This window comes from Physeter macrocephalus, chromosome 4 (genome assembly GCF_002837175.3).
Source record: "Physeter macrocephalus isolate SW-GA chromosome 4, ASM283717v5, whole genome shotgun sequence".
Taxonomy (NCBI): domain Eukaryota; kingdom Metazoa; phylum Chordata; class Mammalia; order Artiodactyla; family Physeteridae; genus Physeter; species Physeter macrocephalus.
Window position 1 is genome coordinate 38155325 of NC_041217.1, and position 13127 is coordinate 38168451.

Here is a 13127-nt window from a genome sequence, read left to right on the forward strand (position 1 = left end):
GCTAGTTTAAGATGCATCTAGCGCAACATCAAGGAAACTAACATTTTCATTAATGGAGAATAGAGAAGATAAACAGGCAGAAAATTTGTTTGAAGAAATAGTGGCTAAAAATTTCTCTAACCTGGGGAAGGAAACAGATATCCACGTCCAGGAAATACAGAGAACCCCAAGCAAGATAAACCAAAAGAGATCCACACCAAGACATTATCATAATTAAAATGGCAAAAGTTAAAGATAGAGAATTTTAAAGACAGCAAGAGAAAAACAACTTGTCATGTACAAGAGAACCCCTCATAAGTCTACCAGATAATTTTTCAGCAGAAATTCTGCAGGCCAGAAGGGAGTGGCAAGATGTATTTAAAGTGCTGAAAGGAAAAAAACTTACAACCAAGAATACTTTACCCAGCAAGGGAATCGTTCACAATTGAAGGAGAGATAAAGAGTTTTACAGACAAGCAAAAATGAGAGGAGTTCATCACCACTAAACCAGCCTTACAAGAAATGTTAAAGAGTCTTTTGTAAGCAGAAAAGAAAAGGCCATAACTAGAAATAAGAAAATATATGAAAGAAAAAAATCTCACTGGTAAAGGCAAATATATAGTAAAGGTAGTGGATCTGCCACTTAAAACAGTAGTATAAAAGATAAAAGACAAAAGGAGCAAAATCACCTATAACTATAATAAGTAGTTTAAGGGATAAACAAAATAAAAAGTTGTAAACTCTAATGTGAAAAATATAGAATGGGGGGGCAGTAACAATGTTGTGCTCTTAGAATTCATTTGAACTTAAGTGACTATCAATTTAAAATAAACAGATATATATCAGTTTATTATATATATATATATATATATAAACATCATGGTAACAACAAACCAGAAACCTACAATAGTTATGCAAAAATTAAAGAGAAAGGAACCCAAACACATACCACTAGAGAAAATCATCAAACAACAAGGGAAAAGACTAAGAAAAGAAGAAAGGAACAAAAAAGAACTACCAAAAAAAAAACCAAAACAAAACAGAAAACAATTAACAAAATAGCAGCAAGTACATTCATGTCAATAATCACTTTAAATGTAAATGGATTAAATGGACCAATTAAAAGACATAGGTGGCTGAATGGATAAAAAAAATTTTTAAAGGCCCTTTTATATACTACCTAAAAGAGACTCACTCTAGAGCTAAACATACACAGACTGAAGGTGAAGGAATGGAAAAAGATACTCCATGCAAATGAAAACAAGAGGAAAGATGGGATAGCAATACTCATATCAGACCAAAGAGACTTTAAAACAAATACTATAGCAAAAGACAAAGAAGGACATTACTTAATAATAAAGGGTCAATCTAAGAAGAGGATATAACATTTATAGATATCAATGCTCCCAACACAGAAACACCTAAATACAATATATTAAACAAATGTTCACAAACACAAAGGGAGAAATTGACAGTAACACAATAATAGTGGGGGATTTTAATCTCCCACTTGCATCAATGGATAGACCATCAAGACAGAACATTAATAAGGAAATATTGACCTTAAATGACATATTAGATCAGATAGTTTTAATAGATATATACAAAACATTCTATCTAAAAATTGCAGAATACACATTCTCAAGTGCATATAGAACATTCTCCAGAATAGATCATATACTAGGCCACAATACAAGTTTCAAGAAGATTGAATTCTCTTTTCCAAACACAATGATATGAAATTATAAATCAATTATAAGAAGAAAAATGGAAAAATATAAACATGTGGAGGCTAAACAACCTGATACTAAACAACCAATCAGTCAATGAAGAAATCAAAAAGAAAATCAAAAAATACATTGAGAGAAATAAAAATGGAAACACAACTTTCCAAAATCTATGGGTTGCAGCAAAAGCAGTTATAAGAGGGAAGTTCATAGCAATATAGGCCTACATCAAGAAACAGAAACAATCTGAAATAAACGATCAAAATTTACACCTAAAAGACCCAAAAAGAAGAAAAAACAAACCCTAAAGTTAGTAGGAGAAATGAAATAATAAAAATCACAGTGAAAGTAAATAAAATAATGACTAAAAAATAATAGGAAAAAGCAATGAACCTGAATGCTGGTTCTTTGAAATGATAAACAAAATTGGTAAATCTTTACCCAGTTTCCTCAGGAAAAGAAGAGAGATGGCTCAAACAAACTCAGAAGTGAAAGAAAAGTTACAACTGATATCACAGTCCATATATGACAAACCCATAGCTAATATCAAAATCAATCATTAAAAGATGAAAGCTTTTTCTCAAAGATCAAGAATAAGACAAGGATGCCCCCCTCACTACTTTTATTAACCATAATATTGCAAGTCCTAGCCACAGCAATCAGACAAGAAAAGGAAATAAAATGAATCCAAATTGGAAGGGAAGAAGTAAAACTGTCACTATTTGCCAGTGCCTTGATACTATACATAGAAAACCTAAAGACTCCACCAAAAAAAAATTAGAATTAAGAGATGCATTCATTAAAGTTGCAGGATACAATTTTAATATACAGAAATTTGTTTAATTTCTATACACTAATAGCAGACTGTCAGAAAGAGAAATTAAGAAAACAATCCCATTTACAACTGCATCAAAATGAATAAAATATCTAGGAATAAATTTAACCAAGGAAGTGAAAGTCCTGTACTCTGAAAACTACAAGACATTGATAAAATATATTGAAGATGACACCAGAAAAATGGAAACATATAATGTGTTCATAGATTGGAAGAATTAATATTGTTAAAATGTCCATATTACCCAAAGCAATCTACAGATTTGATTCAATCCCTATCAAAATACCCAAGGCATTTATCACAGAACTAGAACAAATAATCCTAAAATCTGTATGGAACTAGAAAAGACCTCAAATAGCCAAAGCAATCGTGATAAAGAAGAACAAAGCAAGAGTTATCATGCTCACTGATTTGAAACTATACTGTAAAACTTTAGTAATCAAAACTGTATGGTACTGGAACAAAAACAGACACACAGATCAATGGAACAAAACAGAGAGCCCAGAAATAAACCCTTATATGGTCAATTATTCTAGGATAAAGGAGGCAAGAGGATACAGTGCAGAAAAGACAGACTCTTCAGTAAATAGTGTTGGGAAAACTGGACAGCTACACTATAAAAGTGTAGCTTTTCATTCATTTCATAGTTTCATTCACTATAAAAGAATGAAACTAGACCATTTTCTTACACCATATACAAAAATAACTTCAAAATGGAGTAAATATTTAAATGTAAGACCTGAAACTGTAAAAATCCTAGACGAAAACATAGTCAGTGACCTCTTTAACATCAGTCTTATCAGTACTTTTTTAGTTGGATCTGTCTCCTCAGACATGGGCAACAAACGCAAAAAAAAAAAAAAAAAAAAAAAAAAATGGGACTGCATCAAACCAAAAAGCTTTCACACAGCAAATGAAACCAACAGCAAAACAAAAAAGCAACCTACTGAATGGGAGAAGATATTTGAAAATGATATATCTAATAAGGGGCTAATGTCTAAAATCCATAAAGAACTCATACAAATCAATATAAGAAATCTGATTAAAAAATGGACAGAGGACCTGAATAGACAGTTTTTTCAAAGAAGACATACAGGTAGCCAACAGGCACATTAAAAGATGTTCAACATCACTAATCACCAGGGAAATGCAAATCAAAACCACAGTGAGATACCACCTCACATGTGTCAGAATGGCTATTATCAAAAAGACAAGAAATAAAAACTGCTGGCAAGGATGCAGATAAAGAAAGAACACTTGTGCACCATTGATGGGAATGTAAATTGGTATAGTCACTATGGAAAACAGTATGGAGTGTCCTCAAAAAATTAAAAATAGGACTACCATACAATCCAGGAATTCCATTCCTTACTATTTATCTGGAGAAAACAAAAACACTAATTTGAAAAGATATATGTGACCCCAATGTTCATTGAAGCATTATTTACAATAGCCAAGATATGGAAGCAACCATAGTGTCCATCAATAGATGTATGGATGAAGAAGATGTGTTATATATATATATATATATATATATGCCATAAAAAAAGAATAAAATCTTGCCATTTGCAATAACATGGATGGACTTAGAGGGTATTATGCTAAGTGAAATATCAGGCAGAGAAAGACAAATACATGATTTCAATTATGTGCAGAATCTAAAACAAAACAAACAACATAAAACAGAAACAGACTCATAGATACAGAGAACAAATTGGTGGTCACCACAAGGAAGGGAAGTGGCAGGGGGGAAGTGGGTGCAGAACAAATTAGATGAAGGGAATTAAGGGGTACAAACTTTCAGCTATAAAATAAATACATCTCAAGATGTAACATACAGCATAAAGAATATAGTCAATAATATTGTAATAGTGTATGGTGACAGACGGTAACCAGATTTGTGGTGATCATTTTGTACTGTATAAAAATATCAAATCACCATGTAGTATACCTGAAACTAATATAATATTGTGAGTCAATTATATTGATACTTTAATTTAAAAAAAAATTTACTTCACAAAGCCAATGAGATATCAGCGTTATTTATTACCACATACTGGTACCGCATGCATAAGCATCAGTTTACCAAAAAAATGACTGCAGCATTGCAATAATTAGTTTGTCTTTGAATCATTTCACTACCCCCAATACATTTACCTTCCTTTTTCTTTTAAACAAAAAATTCAAACCAAAATTCATCATTATGACTTACTTTTACAAGTAGGAGGGCTTGGATTCCAGACACCTATTGTCTTATTTTCCAGTCTGCAAGAAATGGAGGCTGTGCCTAACATTGAGAAGTCAGGGTCACAGCTGTAGGTGACAGAAGAGCCATAAGTGTAGACGTCTTCATCTCCACCATTGTGCTTCCCATTGATGATGGCTGGAGGAGGCTCACACTTGGCAACTGAGATGAGTGAGTGAAGAGGAAGAAATAATTAAGGAAAGCATCCTTACAAATCTAACTTTCATGATGCAAATTCTAATGAAGGGTATAAGAAGCAGCAAACGTGCACAGGAGTTTTATTACGTAACACGGTTTAGGTTTAGAGGCAAGTCAAAAAAAGTCTTTACTTACTTTCGCAAATGGGGAGAGGATCACTCCAGCCAACTCCTTTATCTTGGACCTCACAAAAACTAGTGGCTGAGCCCATTAAGATATACCTGAGTAAGATAGGATCAAAGATTTTAATGGAATTCTTCCTACTATAAGTTAAGTTGCATAAAGGAGTCTGAAAAAATGGATTTATTACTCAATATTAAAAATGAAGAAATAATGTTTTTTCAGGTAACATTTCCTATTGAGAACTCCATTTTGTAAAATTTTATCACTGCAATGAGACGTGTGTGTTCACTTGTTCTTTTATTCTGTAATCTATTATTGGGCATTGACTAGATGTCAGGCATGGAGTTCATTCAGAGTTCAAGCAGGACAATGTAGAGTAAAAGACTCATTTGAGTGTGTTCTGCAATTTTCTTTGGATGAGTATACCAGCCAGATTACTGGCCCCAAACTCTCTTGCCCTCTGCTTTGCCACCTCCTGACGTCCAGATGCTCGCCCTCTCTCATACACCATAACTCCCTCTTCATGACCCCCCATTTCTATGGCCCTTGACAAGCCCTAAGCTTTCTTCAGTTTGTTTTACTACCCCATATGAATTACGGTAACAGAAAAAAAGCATCATTAGTACAATTTCAAATTGTACTATTATCAAGGAATAAACCTATGATGTGACTGAACACTAATATAAATGTTACCTTCAGCAATCTAAGAGGTCCTGAAATTTATTTACTAATAACTTTTTAATGATAATTTAATAGTAATTTTAATAAGGTAAACTACAATAAGAATTAAGCATTTCTTTATCTTGAAAGTTCTTAAAAATGTATTTTTCTAACCTAGCCAGGAAACCAAGTGAAAAGTGTTGTTTTTGGTTATTCCAATAGGAACACTTTGGTGTTCCAACAGCATGTTAGTTCTGAATCTTCTCACTTTCCCTCCTGGGAGCCATACACAGTAAGGGAAACAGGATAAACATGAGAAAATCAAACAAAATGAAACAATAATATCAAAAAATGGAGAAAAAATGTTAGATATAGATGACAAGCATAGGAGAATCAACATATACTTAATTGGACAAACTGAAGAAGGAACACAAAACAGAACAAAATAGCTATCTTTAGATATATTTCTGGTAAATGTTACAGAAATAAAATAATATTTTAATCTACATTTTAAAATTGTGCATCATATAGAAACGAAAAATTGAACCAAATTGTCCATATCAAAACAACTAAGAGTAGGATTACTAGATTTCAAAGATAAAGAATATCTTTGGACAGCCAAGCAAAGACTAAGTCACATATAAGTAAGAAATCCAGAGTTCTCTAAAGCAACATCCTCCAGAAAAACAGACACAGCAATATCTATAAGATATTCAAGAAAAGAAAGTATGAGCCAAGGACTTTATATCCAGCCACATTATCTTTTAAGTAGCAAAGCCTCAGACAGTATTTAAAACTGAAATAATTCAACAGTAATTTTCACTTGGAGACTTTTCCTCGGAAATCACCAGAGGACAAACTATAGCCAACCAAGAGATTACAGGAGAAACTAGCAAAAACGAAAACAAAAAACAACTGATAGTGAGTACTGAGCATGCAGATCTAAGACAAAAAGGTGTGGTTAAGAGTGACTGAATGAAATATAAATGGTATATGCTCTGACAAGCTGAGATGATATAACTAACCAAAAAAGGAGATCCACCAGAGGACAGGCAGCAGAAGCAAGAAGAACTACAGTCCTGCAGCCTGTGGAACAAAAACCACATTCACAGAAAGATAGACAAGATAAAAAGGCAGAGGGCTATGTATCAGATGAAGGAACAAGATAAAACCCCAGAAAAACAACTAAATGAAGTGGAGATAGGCAACCTTCCAGAAAAAGAATTCAGAATAATGATAGTGAAGGTGATCCAGGACCTTGGAAAAACAATGGAGGCAAAGATCAAGAAGATGCAAGAAATGTTTAAAAAAGACCTAGAAGAATTAAAGAACAAACAAACAAAGATGAACAATACAATAACTGATGAAAAGAAATGAAGACAGCCTAAGAGACCTCTGGGACAACATTAAATGCAACAACATTCGCATTATAGGGGTCCCAGAAGTAGAAGAGAGAGAAAAAGGACCCAAGAAAATATTTGAAGAGATTATAGTCGAAAACTTCCCTAATGGGGGAAAGGAAATAGCCACCCAAGTCTAGGAAGCACAGAGAGTCCCATACGGGGTAAACCCAAGGAGAAAAACGCTGAGACACAGTAATCAAACTGGCAAAAATTAAAGACAAAGAAAAATTATTGAAAGCAGCAAGGGAAAAATGACAAATAACATACAAGGGCACTCCCATAAGGTTAACAGCTGATTTCTCAGCAGAAACTCTACAAGCCAGAAGGGAGTGGCATGATATACTTAAAGTGATAAAAGGGAAGAACCTACAACCAAGATTACTCTCCCAGGCAAGGATCTCATTCAGATTCGATGGAGAAATCAAAAACTTTACAGACTAGCAAGAGCTAAGAGAATTCAGCACCACCAAACCAGCTCTACAACAAATGCTAAAGGAACTTCTGTAAGTGGGAAACACAAGAGAAGAAAATGACCTACAAAGAGTTAGTTTGATCTGTTTAGGATTACACAGTTTGTGTTAGAACCAGAAGTGTAGTTTACTGATTTAAATTTAAATGCTTTTTCTATTCAGTCCTCTGTATTGCCAAAACTGGCACATTCTTCACTATGTCAATATAGTTTATCTTTACTCATTTAAAAACCAGCACATAGGGCTTCCCTGGTGGCACAGTGGTTGAGAGTCTGCCTGCCGATGCAGGGGACAAGGGTTCGTGCCCCGGTCCAGGAAGATCCCACACGCCGTGGAGCAGCTAGGCCCGTGAGCCATGGCCGCTGAGCCTGAGTGTCCGGAGCCTGTGCTCCACAATGGGAGAGGCCACAACAGTGAGAGGCCCGCATACTGAAAAAAAAAAAGAAAAAAAAAAAAACAGCACATATATCTATATGAGATATAGATATATAGATACATGGATATAGATATCATTCCTTGTCCAAATATATATTAAAAACCTTTTCATCTTAAAAGAATGAAACACCTACAGAACTGTGGTTTCATTACAGATGCACGAAATGCAGGATATTAAAATTCTTTTAATGTAGGATAATTTTTAACCACACTCACTTTTTCTCTTCTTTCTCTATAATTGTTTATTTCCCTTACTATGTATACTTAAGCATTGCTTTTGAATAATCCTAAGAGATTATGGGAAACTAAGATAGGCTGTAACTTTCAATTTTATCAGTTTGAGCCCTTCTGATCCCAAAGGTCATTTTAAGTCTATTTACCATTTAATATAAAACTACTTGGCTTTCTCAATGCAAAGTGATTGTTGGGTTTAATTGTAATATATAAGCAATTTAGGCCATTTCATCTTGGTAATATATCTTGAGAACAAAAAGCCATGATGTATTCATGGAGTAAGAGTCTAGAATTACAGCCTTGTTGTTGCAGTCTGCAATCACTATGTTTAGAATAACCTCTGTGTGCAAAAAAAAAATCTTTAAGTCACAGATCCTGAGTTGGGGGGTGTATAGTGGTGGTAGGATGAAATGGAAATAGTCTATGTTTTCTGCTCTCATAGAACTTTCTAAGTGATTTCACAGTTGGTCTAGTGCTCTTTAGTATATTTCCTTAATAAGTAAATGCCTATAAATAAAATGGATAATTGTAAAAAAAAAAAAAAGAGATGAGGGAGAGAGTGGAAAAAAAACAAACTCATTGATTGCCTCATCTGTAAGTGCTGGAAGTAAAATCAAGCTATAGACATATATAAGTACTTAGCATTAATGCTGAATACAAAGTAAACACTAAGATAATACAAATGACATAAATTTACTGGTAGAAAAGACAGAGGGGTGGGGAGGGAAGGAGAGAGTACAAGATAAGTTTACTGTTACTCATGACAAGGAACAAGTTTAAAAATAAAGATAGAAATAAAGAAGGTATTTAAAGGTATATATAATTATATAAAGTTATATAATAATTATATAAAGGTAACCACTAGAATCAAATTTTGAACTCTCCTAAATATATATATATAACTGCACATATATACATATAGTACAAAATATGAAATAATATGAGAAAATTAAACCTATAGGTATCACTAATATCAATAAATGTAATTGGACTTAAGTCTCCTTTTGAAAGAAAAAGACCTTTTAGTTGCAACAAAATTCGACTCTATGTTGTATACAGGAGACAAATCTAAAAGTACCTCAGATAGGTTAAAAACAAAAGGAGGGGTAAAGTTATATAAAGCAAATGCAAACAAAAAGAAAATAAGGGATACTGGTTTTAATATCCTATAAACTGGACATCAGAATCAAGATCCTTAAATTACACAAAATGGGCATATTATGGTGTTAAAGATTTTGATTTGCAGTGAAGAGCTATAAATATTTATGTATCAAAAAATGTAGCAGCAATTTTAACAAAAAAAAAATACATGGGACATAAGAAAAGTTTGCTACTATTTATCAAGAATTTTTGTGATATTAAATAATTATAAAATTAATTTACTTTAATTCTTATCTTTAAGCTTGAGATATATAAAGGAAAGCATAATTAAAGATTCAGAAGAGCTAATAAATAAAGTATACCTGGTATGTATATATCAAAGTCTGTATACTAATAGTAAACAATGTAACTTCATTTCAAGTGCCTATGGAATATCAATTAAAATTGATTATATATTATGAAGTACATAATATACTAAAACGTAGAAACTTTAACAAATTCTAAAAAGTAGAAATAATACAAGTAATATTCTCTGTTAGTCTGGAAGTCTTAGTAACCAATGGAGGAATGCTTCTACCATTTAACACAGCAAAAGTTCCATTAAACTAAGGTTGCTCAATTTAACAAATAAGTAACCAGGATGCCTAGTTAAACATGAATTTCAGGTAAATAATAAACATTTTTTAGTATAAGCATGCCCCAAGTATTGCATGGGACATACTTGCACTAGAATTAAACCAGGAATCCTGTATTTTATCTGGCAAATTACCTGGCAAATTAAACTTGAAGTTGGGTCTCATCAAGTCTGGGTCCTCAAGCAAATGAATAAACAGACAAAGAAGGGTGTTACTTTCCTAAATGAGGTGATTAATCCTGATTAGCCATGGGAAATTGGGTTGCTTAAAAGCAACAATGATGATGATGTAAACGTCTGGAATGCAGGGAGATTTCCTGGGCACATTTTTGTACTATTTTCATGCCCTCTAATTAAAGTCAATGAAAACTATAACAACCCAATACAGGCAGGACTGCTAATGGCCCAGACCCTTCAAGAATAAAAGTTCAGGTGATCCCATTACACAAGGAACCACGATCAGATGAAGTGGTTGCTGAGGGTAAAGTGGATATGGAATGAGTAATAGAAGCAGGTAGTTATAAATACTAACTACAACCACATGACCAGTTGCAGAAATAAGGACCATAATAGTTATAAACATTTCTTTCTTATTTTCATATGAATAGATTTGGTCTAAATTAAATTTTTTTCTCTTTACTTTTTTCATTTCTCTACCATCTAAACAAGATGTGTTAATAGTAGTTTAGCTTATATCTCAGTATTTAAATTACAGGATATCAAAGGGAAGGTATGACTTTGCTTAAAGAGGATCGTCTTTGGGGGAGAGAGTTAGCATGTTTTCAGTTTTATGAGGTATAGTTGCATTATGTAAGTTGTAAGCATAATTTTGCTATTGCCTTTACCTGGAAGTTAAGCTAAGTATGATTAAAACAAGTGCGTATAAATACCAAATTTGACAAAGGATGGACCCTGGTAGATTCAAATTATGTCAACTTAACTAAGCAGAAATTACTTTTTCCAGAATTTTCTTTCATGCATAGCGCCAAGTTAGTGTTGTCCATAAGAGACGATGGAAGTGAATTAATAGCCAAGTTCTGTATATGCTTGAAAGGTCAGAGCAGAGCACAAGACGTGACTGCAGTTCACACATATTGTTGCTTCTCTGTGCTATCACCTTGTTGGCATTGGGCACAGCCAGGACTACAGCAAACCCAGCTCCTGGAGGATGTCCTCCTTCATGTACTCCAACTTCTGATCCAAGTACATTAGCACTGTGGGGAAGGGCAACAACTTCTACAAGACATTCCCAAGGCTTCCCTGGTGGCGCAGTGGTTGCGCGTCCGCCTGCCGATGCAGGGGAACCGGGTTCGCGCCCCGGTCTGGAAGGATCCCACGTGCCGCGGAGCGGCTGGGCCCGTGAGCCATGGCCGCTGAGCCTGTGCATCCGGAGCCTGTGCTCCGCAACGGGAGAGGCCGCAGCAGAGGGAGGCCCGCATACCACAAAAAAAAAAACAAAAAAAAACAAAAGACATTCCCATCTTTGAAGCTGAAGGCTAAGATGCAGTGAAAGAACAATGTGAACCCCAGTCTATACTCACGGGTATAATGTAATCCATACTGTGACTTCCAGTCTATACTCCACTCAACCATGTGGGTCCCATTTTGGTTTTGCATCTCCCACTTCACATCCACCTTCCTTTTTTGACTGCCTGCCCTGCTGACCTCAGGCCACGTTAGCAAACATAGAAGAAACAGCCTCCTGTACACTGTTTCACCAGCTGCCAGTACGGTATCAAGTCAGATTCCTGTAGTAAATCCCTTATTTTATATTTATATATATATATAAAACCCTAACCCTAACCCTAACCCTAACTGGATGGTTTTTTTATATATGTATATATATATATATATATATATATATATACACATATATATATGTATATAGATGAAACAGATATAATATTATTTATATTTATATTTATCTGAATGAGTCCTGACTAATATAACTAACTGATATAAATAGACAAGAAAGAGAAATTAAAATAAAAGAAACATAAAAAATGGAAAGTAAGAGGTAAAATAATCACTATTTGCAGAGGATATGATTACAAACTGGGTAATCCCAAGAGAATTCAACTGAAAGACTATTATAAATAATAAAAGAATTCAGAAAGTTAGCTTAGATATCAAGTTAACATGCAGAAATCAATAGTATATATATATATAAAATGTTAGAATATTTAATGGAAGAAAAGACCTAATTTAAAATAGCAAAAGTAAAATGCCTAGGTTTAAACACTTCAAGAAATGCAAAATCTATGTTAAGAAAATGTTGAAACATTCCTGAAGAAACAAGAGAAAAACACTAAAATGAATGGGGCAGAACATGCCACCCCAAAATAGGCCACTTTGGCATCAGGATTATTTTCAGCTAAAGACACCTGAAAATCAGCAGATGCAAGAAGAGGTTTCTGACCTTCCCTTTTCTTCCTGAAAGCAGATCAAACTCCCATGTGGAAGATGCCTTTTCTATACCAGGAGGAAAGAACATTTTTATCACCAGAGATGGAGTATTGATTTCACAGAGAAACCTGTACTGAAGGCCTTGTTAAAATAATGCTTATCTCCCTTTAGCCTCCCTATATATATTGGTACTTTTCCACAATTACTATTCTTTCATCAATCTAATATATAAGCACTTAGGCTTAACCACTTTGAGGTTCTTCATTTTCCTGTGAAGGCTCCCATGTACATATAAAAGTAAGATTGATATACTTTTCTCCTACTAATCTATGTCAACTTAATTCTCAAGCCTAGCCAGAGACCCTAAGAGGGTAAAGGGAAAGTTTTCCCTTCCCTACAGTAACATATTCTTGTCTAGGGAGACTCAACATTAAAAAAAAAATCCATTCTCCTAAAATTAAGTTAAAAGCTAATCCAACACTGATTTTTTTTCTTTTTTTAAAATTTAATTTAATTTATATTTTTATACAGCACGTTCTTGTTATTCATTTTATACATATTAGTGTATATATGTCAATCCTAATCTTCCAATTCATCACACTACCACCACCTCCCACCAGTTTCCCCCCTTGGTATCCATACGTTTGTTCTCTACATCTGTGTCTCTATTTCTGCCC

The 13127-nt window shown here is 33.9% G+C and overlaps 1 protein-coding gene across 1 annotated transcript in view; it reads right to left on the reverse strand.

Annotated features, from left to right (window-relative positions):
- The window catches only part of LOC102978455 (C4b-binding protein alpha chain), a 43245-nt gene that overhangs the window by 14624 nt on the left and 15494 nt on the right, over nt 1–13127 (reverse strand). The window contains 2 exon segments of the mRNA XM_028488126.2: nt 4754–4948; nt 5120–5205. Coding sequence (XP_028343927.2) covers nt 4754–4948; nt 5120–5205 — 281 coding nt within the window.